We start from the raw sequence: 24,205 nt of genomic DNA on the forward strand, positions 1-24,205 counted from the left end.
GGGCAATACGAAACTAACTCGCGAACTGTCAAAGTCGTGAAAAAGTGCGTTTATGTTTATATTACTCGAGGCAACTACTCCGAAATTAAAAATTTAAAGTAATAGAAGTTTATAATAAAATTATTTAAGTACCGCGCGCAATTCTGATCTTTTAATGTTTAAATAAATGAACTATTGTATAAATATTATTATATTCTATCCCGCGTGCAAGAAAAATTCGTTTAAATAATTATAAAATTACCGATTATATTAATTTATAAGCTTTATCGTTTAGAAAATAGAATTACGATGTGCACAGGTCGAAGTGCAAGAGAAAAATAAGTCGCGGACTGTCAAAGTGAAGAAAAAGGCGTTCACGTTTATATTACACGACTGACGCAACTACTCCGAAATTGAAATTGTTAAGTATCGTAATATTAAATAAAAATTATTCTTGGTCTAGAAGAAATGTGTTTATTTTTACATTATGCCAACTACTAGGTGACTAAAACTTTTATTTATTACTTTATATTATAATTATTAAAAATTTCTCGTTCGTTTCCATCTTTTTAATAATTAAACTAATGTATTATTGTTTTTATATTACTTTATTCTATATCGGTTTCAATAATGGACGGTTTTTAATATCTATATAATCTTTAATGAAATATATTATTGCTTAAATATTGCATTATCGCATTTCGCGTACTTTGTACACTGTTTGTATGATTAGATAATAGTCGTATCTATAAGAAGATTAAATCTAGCGGTACAGTGAGAATGTATTTAGACGTTTATTCCTCGGATTATGAAAGCGGACTGATGTAGAAACTCGCATTGTCCTTCCAAAGGTCCTTCGTCTTGTTGTCATTAAATCATCAACGCACGCTGAAAGGGAAATATTTCAAGTTGAATGCATCATAAAAATATGTAATATTATATTGAAAATTTAACTCTATTTAAATATTCATTTACATTTTTAAAAATATTTTTGTTCTGAACTACGTAATGTTTAAATGAATTTGCTATTAGTTTAAATTCTAATTAGTTATAATCCGCGTATGTTTCAATTTCTTTAAATAATTTTAAAATTACCGAAATAATGATTTATTTAAGTTTAACTGTATGGAAAGAGAGAGTTTCGATGTTTATCCTTCGGAAGGCAAAAGAAAACTATTTCGATATTCGTCAAAGTCAATCTATCGTTCGTTTTTATCGATATCACGTATTGCCAACAACTCTATGATCATTAATTGAAATGAATTTAATATTAAGTTAAAATTATTTTATGTTACGAGCGTGTTACGAGCAATGTAATATTAATGCGAATGCATTATCTATCATTGAAATATTGATCCATTGTATCCCATATTCATTATACATTATTTAAATAATTATAAAGTTATCGAAAGTATAAGTTATTTAAATTTCTTCTCGTTTATTTGAGTTATATCTCCATAGCTGTCGAATTTTAATGTTTAAATTTTTTTATTTGGGCTAACACAGTATATGTTTAGGTAATTTTTAAATTTCTATATCATACTTTTGATGTTTCAATGATGTTCATATGATAAATTGAAAATTTACGTGCTTCGTGGGAATAGGATGGTGAAAAGCGACATACTACGCTTGCGCTTACGTCCATCTTCTCGCTATTGGTGATTCCGCCATTTAGAATTATTTCCTCGTATCAGTCGCAGCAAACCTTCTCGTCGTCTCGTTAATTACAGGTTATTAGTATATTCTTTTTTAACCTACATCTTTATTTTATATATCAATCGATTTTCCAAAATCTGATTTCCACGCATGCATATTCGGAAAGCCGTGGTATCGTCTTGTTTAAAAGATATCCGTGATAATAATATTTTGGCGTTTTGGCTTCTCCTGTGGAACTATACTTATTTCTCGGATTTTCCAGCTTTATTTTCGCTGCTTATCGATACTTTTCTTGTCTTTTAACGATCCTCTTATTAATAATACTTCGTTAATTAGTCATGTTCGATTTTATTTCGTCGGATATACGATTTTCATATACATACAGATATCTTTCTTACGGAGAGATACAAATATCGCTAATACATCCACGCATATACATTCGCATGAAATTAATTTTCTACTGTACTAATATCCATTTAATATTTGTCAGCTTTCCGAGTAGCGTAGAAACTAAGAAAACTACATAGTAAAATGGAAATAACATTTGAAACGCAATCATCCTGCAGGCACACGTAAGTTTATCCGTTTTCAAAATAGATACAGTGGTGCTCTTAACAGAGGGAGAGAGAGAGAGATAGTATTAAAATATAAATAATAGCTTGAAAGTTCCCCCACTAATAATGTTTACGAACGATCCAGTCTCCGACAATGATAAAAACAAGAAGCAATCGCTATGTATGTGTTGTATATATATATATCACTCAGAGAAGTATACCGGTTAAAGCAGATGTAAACAATCAAAGGACGATTGAAAACCTTTACATGACTTTCCTTCGTTCGTTCTTACTAATATGTTACGCAGTTCTCATTCGCACAAGCAGCTTGACAGACGTGTTCAGGCCTGTTCTCGCTTCGTTAATTCCGGTTCGTAAATAGCTTCTCATTTATATTATATATAATGTTTTATAAGTTTGATTTAATCATTTATGAATTATTAATATTATTTTATATCATATTAGATTTCAATAGAAACATATTTTTGCATTTATATGTTGAATACACGAAATATCGTCTAAATTGACAAGATTCGATGCCACTTATTCTAATCTGTCATTTCGTTATTATTATTTTCATGCGTGAATGAAATAATTAATTTTTATATGTTTAATCGAAAATCATTTATTATTTTTAGATAGTTATAAAGTTGTAAATTTTTTATGCTCACAATTATCTGCTGATTTTTTTTTTATATAAAATTGATCTATTCTGATTGCTCCTCATTTAATTATAAGATATTAATATTTTTCTAGGAAGATAGCTCCTAAGGTGATGGCACATTCAATTCGGAATGATTTTCATTTTCTATAAATATTTCTGTAATATTTTGTTTAACTTTCAACACTTTAGTTCCATCAAAAATCACATTTCCGGAGACTTTAATTGTATTTATTTTAATAACAAATCACAACAAGCAATCCAGCAATTATTGGAGATGTCCGATAAATAATGTCGGAATTAAAAAAAAAAAATATTAATGTCATTTATTGTAATATTTTTTTTTTCGTTTACATGCAAAATTCTAAATATTTTGTAATAAATTCTTTAATAAAAAAATACTACAATGTTACATATTCTGATATAAAATATCACACAAACATCTTATGAATAAACAACACCAGTGTTATTTACTTATAAGTTATAAACTAATAAAACTTCTGACATTACTTATTGGCCAACCCAATATTATTCTCATAACCAATCAACATTATCTTTTCACTTATTTTAACTTATTTCACTTATTTTAGTTTTGCTCTTAGCTGGTCAGCAGGTACATATGTGAACATAACGTTTAAATGCTGTATGTTTACTGTTTGACTTGGACATGTTCGGTTTAACAAATATACTGCACAATTTATCACTTTAGGCCATTAATTTAATGGAGATATAACATAGACGCTGCATTTTTTACTATCGTGCGGATTTCTCTCTCAGCATTACCCTATACGTTCAACAACGATCCCTAACAACGAAGGAGTCGAAGTCGGCGAAGTCAAAGCGCATTTGTGCATTCAAAGAATTCTTCATTGGCTCTTTCGACCGGCCCAATAACTTAAATGGAGATTCCTATAAATAAAAAATAATAATAATATTAATAATAAAATAAATAAATGAAAAAAGAAAGAAATTGATATAATCAACAATACTCATTTCATTTGTATAAGAAACATGTTCTTTTTCTATTTACTTTTTTATACATATAACTCTGCACGCTATGGCCCATATAAAAAGCAAGCGTTTGAAGGGTTAATATCGATCGAAGTCTCAACAATGGATCCGGCTGCAATAATCGCTTGAGAAGATCCGTTGCTGCGTGAGAGAGATTGGTACCGGCTGGTAGAGTCCCCGGTGGGACAGGAAAATTCTGCTCGATGCGATCTGAGAAAAGTTCGCAGGGTACATTGGATGGATACTGAAACAATTAAAAAAAATAATAATACGTATATATATTTCTCTTTTAATCATTATTTTGTACAAAAAGCTTTGAGAATGTAAAAAAAAGACAATAGAATAATCGATAGAGAGATTGCAATAGGATAGGGAATTTTTTCAATTCAATATGATCGAAGTCGGATTTTCAATCGAACGAACAAAAGCGTGTTCGACTCTCCTTCGAGACATTCAAGGGCCAAGGTCTCTCTCGCTCTCTCTCGCTCTGTCCTCCTCTCTTTTTGCGGGCACGTACATAAATATTTGCGCACGCGAGTTATAGAAAAGGAGAGAGAGAGAGAGAGAGAGAGAGAGAGAGAGAGAGAAAGAGAGAATGTCGGTAAACTAGCGAAGCTATTACCAATGTGGATTCTATCGCATCTACAGAGAGACAACGTGTTCGTATGTATTTACGTTCGCTACGATATTACGCGACTAGCACATACATACGAGGAGGGTCAACGGCCACTCGCGACCCTCAACCTATTCGCACGTTCGTGTCCCTCCGGCCTCTCCTATAGTACACGCAACCTATGCTACAATCTCACGCGATCCTATGCTGGCCTACGGATTTCTTTCATTATACCACGTACAGTCATTTTTATCGAAAGCTCGCACCTTTCAAGGCGACTATTTTGAAAATAAAAATAAAATGACGATCGATCCTAATCAATCGCGGGAAATTGAATAGCCGATCGAGGAACTTAGAAACGATCGTAAATACGCCGCATCAGAATTGCGTATAATTAAGAAGGAAGTAGAAATAACGGAGCGAGTAGTTCGTTTTTTTTCTTTTTTTTCCCTTAAATCTTCAAGTCAATCGTAGAAAGAGAGAAGTAGAGTCATTCTTGTACGTTAACCTCTTCAAGGACATTGACACATAAGTGTACATTTGATTTTTTTTTTAATTAATATAATTTTGACTGAAATAAAAAAAAAAAACATTCACCGTAGAATCTTTTAGAAAGAAAAATAGAAATCTGGTAGTATGTAAAATTAACCGCGGTATAATTAATCCTTTGAGTGAATCAAATAATTTCATTGTCACGAAACGTCTCTTCAACGATTCAATGAATTTTATCTTTATCTTTTCTTTTTTTACACGCTACCCTGTAGTAAGTATCATTTTATCTCATAACGCCATCTTAAATGGCTTGTACGAGAGAACGCGTGATATTAAACGAAAGACCGTCGGCCCTCTCGGATAAATATCATCCTAGATCTTTGAGAATACACCAGCACGCATTCTCCTCTCGTGGTACGTTCACCGAACGCTACGAACTAATCCCTCATTAGTCACTATGACTTTATCATCTTTTACTTGAACGTGTGTTTACAATCAACCTCGACAACGATATAATGAGAGATAGATAGATAGATAGATAGATAGATAGATAGATAGAGAGAGAGAGAGAGAGAGAGAGAGAGAGAGAGAGAGAGAAAAGGTGAAGAAGAAAAAAGGCAGGAAGAAGATTCGATACTCAACGGTGAACGGGACATTTCAATTTCTATCTCGACGAGGACCTTGACCGAGAATAACGGTATAAGCGTACGATCGATCAGATATTATAGATACGAATCTTTTAGAACGATTTTATATTTCTTCTTCGTATTTTTTTCTCTTTTCTATTTCTTTTTTCTTTGATCTCAACGTAAATCACGAAAGAATGTAGATTTAATGGCGTCACACTAATTTATAGATATATCTATAATATATCTCGAAGCTATTCTCGTCTGAATGATGTATGATTTGTCTATTTATCATCGATTATCATCATGAATCAGGGATACGTGTACCATGATGAAAAGATTCCGATGAGATTCTCGTGAATATGTTCGTTCGCCATTTTCGATCTTTCGTGTCGAAGCGAAAAGGATGAAATGCGCAAGGAACGCGATAAGGATGCTTTCTACGACCAAGAATTATGCTCGTTGCATTGTCGCAATATGGAAAGCCACGAGAAACGAGGTAAAAACGAGAGACATACGTTAAATAGCTAATCCCAGTTAGCTTCTATTATACAGTCAGTTGGATTGCACGTTTGTCGAAAAAACAACGAATACCAAAATACATAGTGTTGAAATCAAGATTCAAGTATCTGTTTTACGGAGTAACGCAACGCACACGTTGATAATCAGTACGATCGGACCTATATAATTGCAACGAAAAATGTGTGTGCATGCGCGCCACCAATTGCTACTATCTTGAGATCACCTGACACGATCATGTAGATATTTTAACCTGTTAATTAGGATAAGACGAATTAATTCTTTGTACTCTTTGTTTAATTTCCTTAAATTATTAAACTAATCTGTTCTTATACAGGATGTCTAATTTCAATAAATATCATAGTAATAATAATAATAATAATAATAATAATAATATAATCATAATAATAATATACTATGTCGACTTACGCTTGACATAGGAGTTGCAAGGGTTTTAACTCTTCACAAAGACTTCTACAAGAATAAATAAGTAATATTCGTTTGTTTGTCCTATGAGGAACACATTAATATTTTTTCTACGATCCGTTTAATTTTCAATCAAAATAAATTTCGTATATATCTACGCGTTAACTAATCGAAAATTGTAATGATTTAACAAATCAATTTGGACATATAAAATTTCGACTAATAAAAGACCGGATATATTACGAAGAATCTCTCGAAAGGAACGACGTCTAGACGAAGCGAAAGAAAGCTTCTCGAGACGCGAAAAATTCGTGTCGTCGAACTCGTCTTCTTCGAACCGATCGTTTTTTCTCTTCTTTCTATCCGTTGCTAAAAGAAGAAAAGAAAGAAGTAGAAGTAGAAAGAGAGAGAGAGAGAGAGAGAGAGAGAGAGAAATAGCAAAGTGCAGCAGCTAATTGCTGAGTAAACTCAAACTCAAAGTTCAACTTGTCGGTGCGAACCGTACTGCGCGACTATCCGCGGGACCTTTCATTAACATCGACACATATGTGCGTAAAAACGTATAGAAATGCGTGTGTCCCTCCCAAAGCGCATACAATTTGTGTGCACTAGCTAAGAGTACAACTTTACGAGAGCCCGCGTGTCCTTCAGGAAATTCTGAAGCTTGAAGCTTTCTGCTCGGCTGACTCTCTTACGCGATATATAAGGTTCTCATTTTTGAAAATATAAATCTACCAGTTTCCTTAGTACGTAGAAGAGGAAACAAATAAAAAAGTTAAATTACCAAGTATTTATCGAATCCAACTTCCTTTATACTCATTTATGTCTATTTTGTTTGTTAGAATTTTTTTAGAGAATATCAAAGTGATTGTTAAATGGTGATAAGTAAGTATGGGGTAAACTAATAAGACTTCTATCAATATATAATATTAATCTTATATAATTTTTTCGAAATAAAATATATAAATAAACTTCACTGTCGTCGTCTTTTATTAAAACCTGTAAAGAAGAACACTTATTAACTTTACCTTTAGTAGTCAACGTACTTCGACTTAATAGGTCTTAATTTTGAGATAAACGATTGAAGACTTTAAAGAGACGAACGAAACGGATGTCACGAAACAAAAAGGAAGCCCCAAGATAGACTTGTGCGCTCACTCTCGCACATTTATCGTCTATCCGTGCCGTTTCTTTTCCACTCGCGAGGATACTCGCTCGACGATAAATGCGACAAGGACTTTTAGAAGCGCCTTGCTCGTCACGCACGCAAATCTTAACAATTGTGTAAGACCTCTGTTCGAAAACATAAAGATATTGAAGAAAACTTTTGATATTGCTTCGCATTTCAAATAGAAATTATCAAATTCGATAAATACGATATTTTTCAAATTATCTCCTATATAAATGCTATTACATAAATTCTATTCCTTGTAAAGTTCCGAATGAGATACGTGAACAAAGACAGAAGAAGAATAAGCTAGAAAAAAGGCCTACCATCGAGTTTGTATAAAATCTCTGAAAATGTATAAAAATCGAAAAAGATCTCGTAATTGAAATGAAATTGTGAAACTTGATAATTCAAGAGATAATAATAAACATATCCTTTGAAATAATTCGAAAGAGATTTCTCAGATATATAAAAGCAGATAGAAGAAGAAGAAGAAGAAGAAGAAGAAGAAGAAGAAGAAGAAGAAGAAGAAGAAGAAGAAGAAGAAGAAAAAGATGAAAAAGAAGAAGAAACGGTCGATCGGTTGTGTTACGACGTTCGCAAACTCGTTTCTTGTTGCGGTGCATCGACCAGAGAAGGCACCGTCCGGTTCTATTCCTGGCACGATGACGAGCTTTTTCAAGAAGTCGTAGGATCGACGACATCGAGCTAGAATCTACAAATAGCGATCGACGATTACGAATCCATCAACGACGTTGGCGCCGAAGGCGGAGTCCTTGTCAGGAATTCTCTCGAGCACACGATCGATCGGACGCGAGCGAACGAAAAAGTAAAGACGAGAATGAGGACGATGACTTCTCTATCGAGATCTGATCAACGTTAATCGAAATAACGGCAAATCTCTTGATTCATAAATTTAAGAGAATTTACAATTCAGATCTTATAGATATGGCATAAAGGGAGAGAGAGAGAGAGAGAGAGAGAGAGAGAGAGGAAGATTTATTTCTTGCGAACACATAAACTCGAACAAAATTAACAGATTCTCTCGACAGGTTAGCGTCAAGCTAACGAAGTAAAGTATAATAACGAGCTTGTACTTTGGACAACTTCCATGACCATCGTTACGGGATATATTTTTTCTTGTGTTAACTTCATTTAACACGATCTATACCAACAATGAACCTTTGTCTAGAATGGTTCTATAATGATTCCATGTAGATTGATTTGTCTCCTATTTAATGACACTCAAAGGTGTTCCTTTTCTTGAAAAACTATAAAGTGTGTTTATGTGGTGTGTGTATCGAGTCGAATTATTATCTTCTTCTTCGATTTTATTAAATGGGAAATTAACATAGAGAATAACGTGTATAAAGTATACAAACCGTATAAAAATAGAGCAAAGAGAACGCAGTTTATAAGATTTCGTCTTTCTATTAAAAGGACGATCGAGCTATAAGAAAAGGATAAAAAAAATAAGAAGGTAAGGAAGAAGGCGTGGAAAGAGGAAGAAGACTGTAGTCTGTAGCCAGCACATGGCAGATATTAACTTCCCATTAACCATAGGGTTTGCCATTAGAGAGAAATCCGGTACAAAGAGCCGACTTTGCTGGCGCCAGTAGTAATCGCCATCACGTATTAGCTGCTCGTGCAATCCTCATGCTGCAACGATTCCTCCTCCTGCTGCTATTTATAAACCTGCCCTGTAGCTGCAGGTAAACTCAGAATGTTGCTTCGAGCTAGGGTGAAATCCCTTTTGAATTCGTTTGCCGCGATGAAATGTCCTGACCGATCGTTTTACCTTTAATTTTTATCTTTCTTGAGAGAGACAGATCATTCAGGATCCATATATTTATATATCATTGTGATACATAAATACTGAAATATGGATGAAAATAATGTATATTGTTTTTCTCCAATCATCATCGATATCGTATTCTACCTTGATATAAAATTCGACATAGAAAGGATGACAATTATTCGAAAGGAGTTAATTCTAATCTTGGAAACATTGAAAATAATAATCTCGATCGATCTCGATGATGCTGACCGGAATGTATGGTGATGACCGGAACGACGATGACCGTTTGTTTCGAGCAAAACCTGCAATATAATCTCGAGCTCAAGATTGATGTTGACGATTTATATCTAATATTATAAAACTCTTGTACGCATAGTAATCTAAGATATATAAATAGCTTGCTCGGATAGCTAGGTGATGAAACGAGCTCATTCGTAGCTACGTAGATACATATATCCAATGAGAGAACATAGAGAAGCAGGCTTAGGGTAATTACACCGAAGAGAAGATAGCGGTTATCTCGTGCTTTCCTCGCTAATACTGTTCGTGAGAAGATGTAACGAGCGTACCTGTTTCACGAGACACGGCATCTCGCGGCCTGAATAATATTTAAAATATACACGTTCGCATTGGTATTATCTCCCTTCCTCTCTCCCTCTCTCTCCCTCTCTCTCCCTCTCTCTCTCTCTCTCTCTCTCTCTCTCTCTCTCTCTTTCTCTCTCTCTTTCTCTATCGAATGGTCGTCATCGAGAAATTCAATTTTATTTGCACGCTGCAGGAAGAGAAAAAAGAAGAAAACAAAATTGCAATTTAGGAGAGTAAGGAATATGAAAAAATATCAATCAAGTAAATATCTCCAAAGATATTTTCTTCCTCTCGAGGAAACAAGGTAACAAATGTCATAATAACTCGATTGGCTATCGTAGCCCTACGGATACGCAGGAGGTGCATGGACATAGGCACGCACGTTGCGATTAATGCACGCGATCTATAAATGGATCTGCTTGGAGAGGTGGTGGTAAAGAGCGGTGGCGAAGGTATTACCGAAGGGGTCTGGCGCGAAGCTCGTAGCACGCGAGCCGTCTTTCGTCCCTGCGTTAGGAAGAGAGATAGAAAGAGGGAGGAAGGCAGAGAGAGAGAGAGAAAAGAAAGAAAAAAGAAGGCAAGGAGGATGGACTGGTTCGAGTTGGATGCCTTCACGAGCATCGCCATCGAGTTTTTGCAATGTCGAAGGAGATACGCGTAGGGAATAATAGGATATTGCGCTTTTCTTGGTCTCTAGATCCGATCGAATCTTAAAATATCGAAGAAAAGGTCTGTCAAGAGGAAAACCAAATCGATCGGCACCGGTTAAATTAAGTTATTTGTTATCTGTAGAGAATTTTTAAAATTTTATCATCGAGGAATCTTACAAAACTCTGGAGAATTCTCTTTGATCTCTAAGGGAGAAGAATTCTGATACCAAAATGGCGTTTCAACATCGATTACGAGAAGGCTTGAGTCCTTGCTTATTACTTGGTAACCGGGTTTACTTTCTCTCTCTCTCTCTCTCTCTCTCTCTCTCTCTCTCTCTCTCTCTCTCTCTCTCTCTCTCTCTCTTTCTCTCTCTCTTTCTCTCTTTCGTACACGTAGAGACACGACAAAGACATGGACATAACGAGCGTAAAAAGAAACAGAGAGCTGGTTCGCCTTGCGAACATTATTTTCTTCTACTAAGCCTCCGATACCGAAGATGCGAACGTATCACTCTCGAAATCTCAAGAACAATCTCTCTCCCTCTCTCATTTTTTCTCTCCAGACAAGTTTCCTTCTTCTTTTTTTCTTCTCCTTCTTCTCCTCTTCCTTTTTTTTTGTAGAACTTCCATTATCGTAAAGAGATCCTCGGAATCGGAACGAAATCGAAACAAGATAGTTCCAACAAAGACGATCGTTCCGACCTTAAGATAGAAACAAACTTAAGTACGTATCGAGGTTTGCACGGATTTGTGCATTCAACATACGTCCAACGTGCGTTGTTTCTTCCCTTGAAGAGGCGCACCTTGTCCGTGGACATCATTACGGGAGATATCACTTCTTTTCCCTCCACGATCATCGGATGCAAATTTATTTATACGTTCAATACGCGAGAAGTTGAACGATTGCCCTCTCTTCTTCTTCCTCTATTCGGCATGATCGACACTATCGAAGATCGAGATCTAACCATTTAATAGCAATAACCGAGAAACCAGGCAGACTTCTCTACATGAAAGGATCTTTCGGAGGGCTTGCACGAACTAAATTGTATTTTTAGAGATCTAACAACATCAACAACAGCAACAACGTTCGAGTCTGTGCCGAGCACTATATCATGGACCATCGGAGGGTTTTCAAGTTATTATTGGTTTAGGACCTTCTTCTTCTTCTTCTTCTTCTTCTTCTTCTTCTTCTTCTTCTTCTTCTTCTTCTTCTTCTCCTTCTTCTTCTTCTTCTTCTTCTTCTTATTCTTCTTCTTCAATCGTACCTTTGGACCCCAAGGCTCCGAAAACTCGTTAACTGTCCGTAGAAAGAGAGAACGAGAAAGAATCTTGACCAAGAGTAGACTTGTATAAAAAGAAAGAAAAAAGAGAGAGAGAGAGAGAGAGAGAGAAAGAAAGTAAGAAAGATGCAGACTGAAGAAAGCCGAAAGAAAACACAAAAAAGGAAAAAAAAAGAATCGTTTCGAATACGATTAGACGTGATAAATAAATGCTCCGAGACTATTCTTAAGTAATCCTTTTTTCTGGCCGGTTGCTTCGAAGTACCTTCGTCTTCGATCGTTGCCACGAAAGGGACATAAAGAGAGAAGGGAACGAAGGGAAGCGGGAATAGGTCGGTGAACTTGACTCGAAAGAGGCAAAACCTCGAAGGACGAAGCTTCTGGACACGCTGCTACGAGCACAATCCTCCTCTTGGTCGTCTTCGTTGTTCATTCGTTCTCGTCCCTTCCAGCCCTACCAGGCCGCTTTTAACCCATCCTCTTCTTGATCCTCTCGTCCTCTTGCTCGCTTGCCTCCATATACGGGGATTCGCGTCGATACGGTTGCTGAACGCCACGCAAAAAGCCAAACCTGCTTCACCGGCCGAGAGAGGAACCTCCATCTCCTCATCCTCTATTTTCTTCTTCTTCTTCGTCTTCTTCTTCCTTGGTCCTTTTTCTCTTCCAATGCTCTCTCGACTGGCTTCATCCTCCAGAGTCTTGTCATTACCTTCCCTTACTACTTCTCTACTCCTTCGTCTTCTTCTTCTTCTTCTTCTTATTATTATTATTATTACTATTATTATTATTATTATTATTACTATTATTATTATTATTATTATTATTATTATTATTATTATTATTATTATTATTATTATTATTATTAATATCATTGCCCCAGACCTTGAAAGTACATACTTCGTGCGAACAACGTCCATGAAAGATCCGACGTATCTCTAGCCTACTTTTGTGGAAAATTCTTATTCCAATCCATTCCCGTTACTTTTCGTGAATTAGCGTGAATTATCAAATATTTGATGGACAATGCTTACGGATTCTTTTTTTTTCTTTTTTTTTTTTTTATAAAATTTGCATATTTGTCGTAATTAGCTTATCTATAATTAAAGAAAACATACGAATCAATGATTTTTACCGTTCTTACCAGAAACACTGGCGTATTTATGAAAACGTTAAATCAATGGTAGATATAATCCCTTGGAATTTATCGAGGCAAAACTCGTGACATGCTGTCGAAGCATTAGAAGATGGTAGAAAAGGAAAGATGAAAATCGGAGAAGGGAGAAAAGATCGTCGACGTTCCCGAGACACGTCGAAGCAGCTAATTTAGAGACTGGCGCCAGGTTCTTCGGTCGTTCGTGCGAGCACCCGTTAATCCTGCCGGCCGCGGCAGGCCGTCCTCTTATTTTTCTTCCTATTCCTCCTTCATCTAGAAAGAGAGAAGTACACCGGCACTCCCAGTTTGTGCTCTTCGCGATTCCAGCAACGAACATGGGAAGCTCGTTCCGCATATCCACTTTAATTCCACGGTCTATTCGCTAGGAAAATAGTAAAACTCACTTTGTCAACTACCATTCAAATTTATACAAATTTTGTTTTATTTTTATATTATCACAAAAGCAATGAACAACTTGAGACTATCATTGCATCTTGCAAAAAGAATAGTTCGTTTGCCAGAACGATTCTTGTTCATTTAAATTCAAATATATTAAACGAGGATATAGTTTAATTGAAATGAAGGAAAGAAACGAAACCTCGAAAAAATATAATTCGATTATATCGAATGATTCTAACGTATCACGATATAATATTTCGATCCGCATAAATCGATCGATCTTTTTCGAGTTCTTTTGGCTTTTTCTTTTTTCTTTCAAAGGAATGCAATAATCAAAGTAAAATTTATTAAAAATAAATTCCATGAAATGCGTAATAACAACGAGGAATAAACTAGTCGTAACGAGTCTCTATCCGGCTGCTTTACGAACGTCCTCTCGTGTTTTACGTACCGATAGCTAGCTCGTCGTATCTTGCGCATAATAAGAACGTACGTACATCTCGTTGAGAATCGACGATTGGCTTCCTCCTGACGAGTCATCAAATTCTAAGGAAAGTGAATCACGCTAAAACGCGAGAAACGAGAATAATTAAGATGGAGAGAGAGAAAAAGAGCAACGCATAAGAAATATAGTAAGATCTGACTAAATCACATTTTATACATTACGTATAGTATTGTAAGATATAAATAATGGTTTAGTAAATGGTCCATTAGTTCCGAGAAAGCCAAGGATTTCATACAAGTATTGACATCCTTGTTACAATTGTTAAAAAAAAAAAAAAAAAAGACAAAACCAAAGAGGAGAAAAAGAGATAAAGAAAAAGATACCAATAATTCTTAAACTCTTCTGTTTCATCTCCCCGTCATTACCTCGTCGTGTTCTTCAAGTTCGCCGTCTCAAAACATCTTTTTCTCTCTCCCTCTCTCTCTCTCTCTCTCTCTCTCTCTCTCTCTCTCTCTCTCCCTCTCTCTATTTTTCTTCTTCACTGTTGATTCTTCAGGCAGGGCGACGCGTTGAATAACGGCGTTAAAGACGAATGCCGCGGGAATATCACGGTAATCGTCCGAATGATGGATAATGATCGGCGCGGCTGCCTTTCGCGCCCGCTTGAGCAACCCTCTGACCCCACTCCCCCTTCGGCAACCCCTTCGACGAGCCCCCCATTCGTCCCATCACACGACTCCTCCTCGTCACCGACATCGTCATGCTTCGTCGAGGCCATTATTCAATTGAATTCAATGCTACCTCGGACCATTACGGAATTGACTTCGAGAACTTTCTTTCGGGCATCCGTCTCGTTGGACAGACACTACTTCCGCCGAACTCGAAGAAAGAGAAAGAGAAAAGAGAAGGTGAGAATGAAAGGAAGCCGAAAAATGTTACTTTGAGAGTACGCTTTCGGTAATAATTATTCTTTATAAAAGTAATTTTAGCAATTGCATATCGATGCAAATTAGATATTTATGTTCTTTATTTTTCAAATGAAACTTTTTAATTACAAATTAAACTTGATCAACGATTGTTTACTTCAAGATAATAGTTAGTACAACAGTAGTTATAATGGTAAACGTAGAACAATTTTTTCGTTTGAACAATCATTATTGTTTTAATTAAATATGCTTACTAATTTGTATTTATCTCTCAGTTTTGTTTACGAAGAGTATATTCTCTTTCTCTTCTACGATTAGTTGGCTCATCACATTATTTTTCCCTGAATTGACGTACCCTCATCACGTATTATCGATAAAAGAGTAGACGATGAAAACGACGACGACGACGACGACGACGACAAAGATGACGAAGACGAAAATGCAGCAATCCTCGTCGATCAGTGTGTTTCTCTCTTCCTTATGTTTTTTTTTCTTTTTTTTTTCTTTTTTTTTTTTTTTTTTTTCCTTTTTCCGACAACACAGAAGCGTGCGCGATCACTGACATTGAAGAGAATCGTCAAGAATTGGAAACGTCGTCCATTGTATTTCGTACTTCGCACTTGGACTACCAATAAAGTCTTAAAGCCTAGTCGAGTCTGTACCTACCTACGTCGTTCATTAACAACAATCCTTGAAAATTCAAACGAGGAAGAAAAGATTTCTAATGCGATTAAGAGATTATAAAATTCGATTAGAGAAAAAGTCATACCATACAATCATCTACTTGACAATTGATTCAGATAATCGAGATAAGAACATAGTGTGAGGTGATCGAAATATTAATGCATTCGTCTTAATGATCGATGTATTTTATACTAATTGTAAGAAATAAAATGAAGAGCTACGTGGTACGTCCGATTTTTTTTATGATGGTACGATAAAGATAGATGAAAAAGTAAAGACCAAAGTGTTAAAATCGCTATTGACATGACGTCGTCGTTAACGTTCGTCCGTTAGGCTCTTTCTTCTTCTTTTTAAGTACTCGTAATCGTACAGGTCATTATAATACCATGATAGAAAATATATGTAACTTATGGTTAGATTATCATTCGATAATTAAGTTTTAACAGCCTGGGGCACTGCGGTCCGTGTATAATGATCGATCGACACGAATTACGAAAGAACGAAATGAATTCGAAAGAAGGAGAGATCCTTTCGGATTACTTACGAAGGAATAAAAAAGAAAGTAAGAGATGATTTCGAGCTAATCGAACGTCTAAAATCAATTTTATATTTAAAGGAGGGAAGGAGGAAGATATAAAAAAAAGTACCATTCATACATATGTAAAGTAGGTATACTTATATCAGCGTACGATCATCGTGATTGAACTGTTTAAAATAGTCTTAGACGTGATTACGATGATCATAAGAAAAAAGGAAAACAAATTAAGAATAAAAAAAAAATGGAAAAATGATCAGAGCGAAAAACGTTGGAATTATGTAGGAATTCTCGATCAAAAAAAATATTTGCATAATTATAGATTACCATAAAAGGAGAAAGATCGGCGTTATATGCGCTTTCAATTTTCTTAATACATCGATGATGATACAAGCATGATAATGCTGCTTTTCGCGTTTTTGAAAACGTCCCCGACATTGGCACTTATTTCGATTTTATTACAACGAATTTTATTACGACTAGGACATACGTAATATCTATAGAATATAACATAGATATGTACGTGGGCTAGGCTTATTTTTCATTTTCCTCTATCCCTTTTTCTACATTTTCGTTTTTTCCCCTTTCTTCTTTACAATCTTCTGCTCTATAAGTTTTGCAAGTCTAATTGTAAATCGTCGTCCTTAGTCGGGCGTTAGAGAAACAGGTGTTACGCAATTAGCACGCTTTTCATAATTGACACTACGCAAGGTTGAACGGTAGGAAACGAAACCTTCGCAGTTCTTCGTCGTCACTTTTTTCAATTATTATTTGACCATTGGTTGAACAACTTTGACTCGTCTCTACGCCTTCGACGAGTTGCTCCTATGTACAAGCAAGAAGGAAGACAGGATATCTCAATGAGATTATTTATATAATAGATTAATAAAAAAAACTCGCTCGATCGATAATTACTTTTTTCGTTTTGTTTTGTTTTTTTTTCGATTAAAAAGAGAAGAAAAAATATATACTTTTATTTATTTAGCCATGAATCGGTCGATCGGTATCGATAAATTTGAAAAACGAAGCGATACGATTCCATTCACGATCGCAAGCCCACTTATCGACCGTAACAAGCGGCCTTCGTTAAAGGACATCGCGCATGGAATATCGTTTCCCGACGACAATGATGACCTAACTCTCTTCTTCGTGTTCTCCTCGACGAGTCACACTAAAAATATTAACGATCTCGTGCGTGCACGATACGCGCACGCACGTGAATCTTTCCGAAGAATCTTTTTTCACGAGAATATGCGAGAAACGTTCGAGATTATTCATGACTCGTTTTATCGAGCCACAGAACAAAAAGAAAAAAAAACGATCGATGGAAATGAGAATAAAATAAACATGATGATAATGGAACGATAGTTCAAAGTGTTTAATATAGTTTGTTTTATTTTCCTGATGATACTTGCTTTTTAAGAAGAGAGACCAGATTCTAGTCTTATATATATATATATATATATATATATATATATATATATATATATATAGTAGCGTCTCTTTTAAATTTCTAACAAAAATAAATTGTCCAGGTTATTAAACCAAGATGCGATAAAGACGAGACAGAATTTTTCAATTAATATCAATAAATTAATCTCATAAAAAATGTTTGACGAAAATGTAATAATATTTCATCATACTTATTCGTAATTTTGTTTATAAACTGAAATAAAATGATGCTAATAGATAGGGAGATAATAGAAAAATATGATTTTATAATTTGTAAAAAAGAATAGAAGAAAGAAAACTTAGCACTCTGTATAATCCGTAGCATAGTCCTTGTTTGTCGTTGTTCAAAAGATTATGGGTCCCTATTGGTTAATTTGTTGACACCACTGAAGACCCTCCCAACATCGAATAGGGATGATTACACGCGTGAGAGGGGAAAGCGATATTATCAAAGGTTTACATTTGTCGTGAACGAAGGGTCTGGAGTATCATCAGTGGAACAGTACTAGAACGATAGTAAGAATATAGAGTTTATTCCCACGAAGAGAACGACTGGGAAAAAAGTTTTCCACGGAGAAAGAAACTATTGTATCAAAAAGTGGAATAATACCGGATCTCAAAAATCTAATAACCGCTTTCTAATGACTTTTATTGTACTCACGCAATATACTCGAGATAACAAGACGTGGCAAAGAAAAAGGATTTTTTATTATTTGAGCTAGACATTCGAGTTCAGTCTTCGTTGGTGAGATTTGAAAAGTAAGAAATATAAATATTACGTAAAAAGAATTCTATATATTTTTCTCTCCCCCACCCCATTCTCTCTCTCTCTCTCTCTCTCTCTCTCTCTCTCTCTCTCTCTCTCTCTCTCTCTCTCTCTCTCTGTCCCTCTCTTCGTCTTATTGGCACGATCCTTGGCAAACGTTGACGCAGCAATATGCGTCGTACGAATTCGTCGTAACGTGTTCGATCGAACGTCCGTCTTCTCGACAAGTAAGTTGACAAAACAGAGACGGACAACATGAGATCTTACTTTTGAGACTCGCGTCATTTTGCATAATACAAGACACTTATAACGGAGAATTAAATATTTGACCAAGTCAGTCGTCGCGGTACACTTTGTCGTTCTTACGTAATAAAGCGTTGAAAGTTTGGTGTGCATAAGGAAAAAATGACGAACGAGAGCTCGATAAATGTACTTACATACTAAATATCTATAGAAATGTTAAACATTATTAAAAAAAGGAAAAAAAAAAGAAAAAAAGAGTAAAGTTATTCAATTCCGAAGAATAATTTCAAGATCAATTTTATTCACATTTATAGCCAGCTCGATTTTAACGAGATGACGTACGACTGGATGGAACAACTAACGTCGATAAATACTTACTTAAAACCGGATATATTAATCGATCGTTCATCGACGACATCATCGAATCACCGCCAATGACCCTGAATACAAAGAAGCCAAGTATGCGCAAGTTCGCGGCCGAAGTCCGCCGCGTATTTCGTGATCGGGCAAGAGAACGAGGTTGATTACAAAGACAATCACGATGATGTTATAAACGTCTTTTTGACGTGATTCTTTTTAAGCTAAAATCAAGAGAAACGATATCCTTTTATCTCCAATAACCTTATCAAATTACGTAAGATTAGACATCAATGAGTTGAAAATAAATAAGATGAAGGAAGTGAACGAAAGTGGACAATCAATAGACGTAGCGGAAGGAAGAAGGAAGACAGACTAGGACAATCGGTAAGACACACTCGAGGATTCATCGAGCGATAGTGATCGCCGCCGTCAGTTGTGACGGGAAAATATGAATGGAGCATATCGAAGCACCATCGTGTCAATCCTCGTCTTCATTCCACCTTGTCTCGCACGTGACAAGCATATAAATATGCTTATGTAGCATGAACGTAAGATCTGATTCCCCTTCCTCTTCTCTCTCTCTCTCTCTCTCTCTCTCTCTCTCACTCTTTCTCTCTCTCACTCTTTCTCTCTCTCTCTCTCTCTCTTCCCCCCCTCTTTCAGCGGTCTTCCTCTTTTCACATTTCCGACCATCACGAATCTCATTCTACGAAATCTTGAAACATTCAAACGATATACATCTTATTATATATACATACTATATATTGAAATCATTCGAATGATTACATCATTTATTATTTTTTCTTTTTTATGTCAGATCGGTTTCGATTATAAATCGAAACGTTTAAGGAAAAAGAAAAAAAAAGTCCACGTGATTAGCTCAATCGTCGACTATTTATCAAACGATTATCGATCGCTCGAAATAGAATGAAATATACTCGAGTAAAAAAAATAAACTCTCATACCTATCGAAAGGATTAAGTTGGATTTGCGTAGTAAGAGGCATATCGATTATGGCAACTGGTATTCTACGAATCGTTTGGCATTGCAAATACAGACCTTGCGTGAATGGGCGCCACTAGCGATAACAACGCGTTAATCATTGATCAACGATTGATAATAAATGGCGGAAACTTGAAAGCTTCGCCTATGTCTTCGTAATAATTCGAGTTACGATTTTCTCTCTCTCTCTCTCTCTCTCTCTCTCTCTCTCTCTCTCTCTCTCTCTCCCTCCCTCTATCTCTTCCCGTCCCTCTCTCTTTCTCTTTCTCGATCAAGACGTAGGAAGCTAAGACTACGACGACGATAACGACTACAACGACAAGCAAAACGATCGCGACGTAATTCATCGTGCAGTGTGCAACAAGTTGGTCATGCAAATCGATTCCTACAACCGGTTTCGTTAAGGTCATGCACTACATAACGAGATCATTCTCAATGCGACATCGTACTGCTCGAGTTCTTAACGTAACACGAGTTCTTAGGGTATCTCGATACGCGATCAAAGCCCTCATCCTTCTTCTCGTTCTTCTTCCTCTTCCTCCTTCTAATTCGATCTAATAATATTTTTATTTATTTATTCATGTCTTTCTTTGCATAAACCGATTCACTTAGATATAAAAATCGAGATATCGATACTTTCCGAACGATCTTTCGAAAGGCATTAAAAGGAATTTCATCGGTGTGAGGGAAGCTTCAGGATGCAGAACGATCGTGCAACGCTCGTTGCACCTGTTTCGACATACAAACGCACTCGGCAGCAGACCGGTTCGTAAAGGTCGCCTTTGCACGCCTTTCAGAGGGTCCTTTTTGCTATGTCGCACCTCAAGAATATCCCTTAATCTTTTTTCTTCGATAAAGTTCTGAAAATTTCGATAAATCGAGCTAATTCTCTCTACCTCTCCTCGTTATTATTATATTAATCGTCTGTTTAAACATATAAAATAAAAGAGAAAAGTGAAAAAAGAAAAATCAATGGAATAAAAGTTCAAAAGAAGAAACAGGATGACAACTACAAAAAAGGAAAAAAAGAAAAGAGTCTATTGGTGAGCAAGAGAAAGAGAGGGGGATGGAAAAGAGAAAGAGAAAGAGAAAGAGAAAGAGAGGGAGAGTGAGTAGGTTGAGTTGGCGGGACAAGAGAACCAGCCTGTTCTCTCGAGGTCGGTCACGTACGTCCGTATAATACTCGTAATACGTGTAATACAGATAATACCTGTAATACCTGTGTAACATCAGCGTACGGCCAGCCGACGACCGTTGTTCTCCACCCCGTCCTTATGATCCACGACTCCCCTCTACGTTTCTCTCTCTCTCTCTCTCTCTCTCTCTCTCTCTCTCTCTCTCTCTCTCTCTCTCTCTTTCGCTCCTACCATTTCTTCCTTTTCCAGCAACGACAGATCGATCCAGAAATCATCTGCCTTCGACCTTGATCGTTCAAAGACTAATTATTAACGATGTTGGTGCAATCTGTAGCAATCTGATAAACAAAGAAACAAATAAACAAGCTGAAACATTATAGAAACGCAATTCCGAGAACAAAGAGGCAAGAGCCTGAAGAAAAGAGACAAACGATAAAGCGGTCATCTTAGTTTTTCCTTATCTATCAATCTATCCCGAATAACCATAACGACCGAACGTATCACATAGCTCTTTCTTGTATTCCTAACAATTAGCATAAAATATATTAATTATTAAGATGATAAATTTATACGTACAACGTATAATTATACATTTATACGTATAATTTTATACGTACAATCGCCTACAACGTAAAAAAAAATAATTTAATTATTAGAATGTTAGAAGAGCAACGATTTTAAACTACCGTTGATTTGTGAAACTCGAAAGTACAAACTATAAAGAAGGAAAGAATAAGAAAAAATAATGAGAAAGAAGAAGAAGCAAGGAGTTCTGGTTCCAAGTTCTTCTCAAAGGCTACAGTAGGCTATTTTCAGTTGGCTCGATGGACCCGATGTCTTCCTTTTGCTTGGCCAACAACAACGGCCGATAGGAACGGCAGCAGAAACGGCTGCTTCAGCAACAGTCTCCGAGCGACGCTAGCTTAAACACAGCACAGAAAGAGGAGGAGGAGAGAGAGAGAGAGAGAGCGAGAGCGAGAACGAGAGGGAGAGCGAGAGAGAGAGAGAGAGAGAGAGAGACAGAGAAAGAGAGGGGGGGATTGTATGCGGAGCAGGGGGTACGAACGGGTTGCCGTTCAGGTTTTGCCGCAGGGGATCGTTAAGATAATCGCTGCTATCCTCATCCTAACTTAGCTTTAGCAGCACGACGTATCCACGACTCGCTCGACTCGCCTGTTCAACCCTCCACCTCCTCCTCCTCCTCCTCCTCCTCCTTCTTCTTCTTTTTCTTCTTCTTTCATTTCTTCTTCTTCCACTTCTTCTTCTTCTTCTTCTCCTCCTCCTCCTCCTCCTCCTCCTCTTCTCGTCCTTTCTTCCACCCTCTTTTTCCTTTTCCCTCCGTACCACAGTGAAACAACATCACGTTGCTATAAGCTTCCATGCCAAGAACGGCAGCCCTAAGCGTCCTCGAAAGACTAGTCGTCCGGCTCGGATTCAAGGTTCCCGACTCTGTACCAGTAAGAAAATTACTTATGCTCGTAGAAATCTCATTAGAATGGTAATTGAATGCATATTCCTCTCTTCTTTCTTTCTTTCTTTCTTCTCTTTTGGACCGACCAGGATGAAATAAAAGGAGGCAAGCGGAGACACGCGACGCTTTCTCTTTCTATTTCTCTCCGAGTAAAGAGGAATATTCTTTGACAGTAATTACAAAAAGGTTTAGATAAGATGTGAAATATTTTTAATTTACTGCAAATGTTACTTGAGATAAAAATGGATAGATTATTTTGCTAATATATCAAGTATTTCTTACCATTTAATATATACATATATATACATACAATATATATGTATATATATATATTGAACGAAATAATCAAAGGTTACTTTTGTTGTTAGATTAGAGGAAGGACAGTAATAACGGAATTTCCCCAAGTAATCGTTAAATCGACGAATATTTTACCGAAATAAGCTGGTAATTTTAACGCTAACGAAACAAATGGTGCGTGGAAATAAGTAAAGAAAAAAGAGCAAAGACTTCATTGCGAATAATATCGTAGTGTATGAAAATAATGTAGAATCAAAAGAACGGACACGCACGGAAACGCAGGATTTCCTGCTTTCTCGAGTTTCACCCGTGAAATTTAGTTTCGTGCGCATCTTCGACGGAGTAAAATGGCGAAGAAGAGAAATGAAAAGAATAAGTCGACGAGAGGAAGAAGATAAAAGAAGATAGAAAAAGAAAAAGAAAGATTCTTTTCGCTTCTTTCGGAGATGAATAATCTGAAAGTGGTGGTGGCGCACGCGCGTCAAACGAAAGAACAATTACGGGGCCTGGAAAGGATGAGAGAAGCGGAGACGGACCTTGGGCTCCTTGCGAGATAATCATAACGTTACACGATCCGCGTCGTAATGCCGTGTAATGTCTACGGCACGATGTACATTGCACGAGTAGCGAGCCTATTTGCAAAGGCAGTTCTAAAAGAAGAGACGACTCTATTTCCCTCTTCCTCTCCCTCTCTCGTGAAAGATCTTTTCTTTCTCTCTATCCAAGACTTTTAGAATCAACGTACCAACGAACTAATGACGTTCGTTTGAATCGGAGGGACAATATTTCTCATTCTTCTTGATTTTTTTTTCCTTTCTTTTTCTTGTATTTGTGAAAACACCTTCGAACGAAGGAAATCGCTTGAAAGATATCGTCGAATCCATCAAATTTTCCGACGCTCTTCTACGATATTTACCCACGGAGCTAGCTAAGCAAAAGGTGAGGGGTATTGCTTGGTTATGGTTACTTTCTAGGATGTTCTACTACCACGGCGTAGGTTCCTTCACGCTCCAGCGTTTCGGGTCAACAAAGTTCACGTCGTCGCAGTTCGTTCGTTAATAACGTTTCCGTCGTTAGAACAAGAAGAAGAAGAAGAAGAAGAAGAAGAAGAAGAAGAAGAAGAAGAAGAAGAAGAAGAAGAAGAAGAAGAAGAAGAAGAAGAAGAAGAAGAAGAAGAAGAAGAAGAAGAAGAAGAAGAAGAAGAAGAAGAAGAAGAAGAAGAAGAAGAAGAAGAAGAAGAAGAAGAAGAAGAAGAAGAAGAAGAAGAAGAAGAAGAAAGAAGGAAAGAAATTGGCATCTCTCGATATAAAAATTATAA

At 36.4% G+C, this 24,205-nt stretch overlaps 1 protein-coding gene across 3 annotated transcripts in view; it reads right to left on the reverse strand.

Annotated features, from left to right (window-relative positions):
- Positions 1–956: 956 nt before the first annotated feature.
- Positions 957–24,205, reverse strand: part of S6KL (ribosomal protein S6 kinase like) — a 37,557-nt gene continuing 14,308 nt past the window's right edge. The window contains exons 8-9 of one of the 3 annotated variants that reach the window (XM_035881507.2): positions 3,881–4,105; positions 957–3,759 (exon numbers count right to left, since the gene is read on the reverse strand). In XM_035881507.2, coding sequence (XP_035737400.1) covers positions 3,643–3,759; positions 3,881–4,105 — 342 coding nt within the window. In that variant the 3' untranslated portion in view covers positions 957–3,642. Of the gene's footprint in view, positions 3,760–3,880; positions 4,106–22,442; positions 22,569–24,205 lie in introns of those variants that run through there. The other 2 variants (XM_035881506.2, XM_085663155.1) reach the window with 2 other exon arrangements.

The sequence above is a fragment of the Vespa mandarinia genome, chromosome 20 (assembly GCF_050613455.1).
Source record: "Vespa mandarinia isolate Hongniang chromosome 20, ASM5061345v1, whole genome shotgun sequence".
NCBI lineage: Eukaryota > Metazoa > Arthropoda > Insecta > Hymenoptera > Vespidae > Vespa > Vespa mandarinia.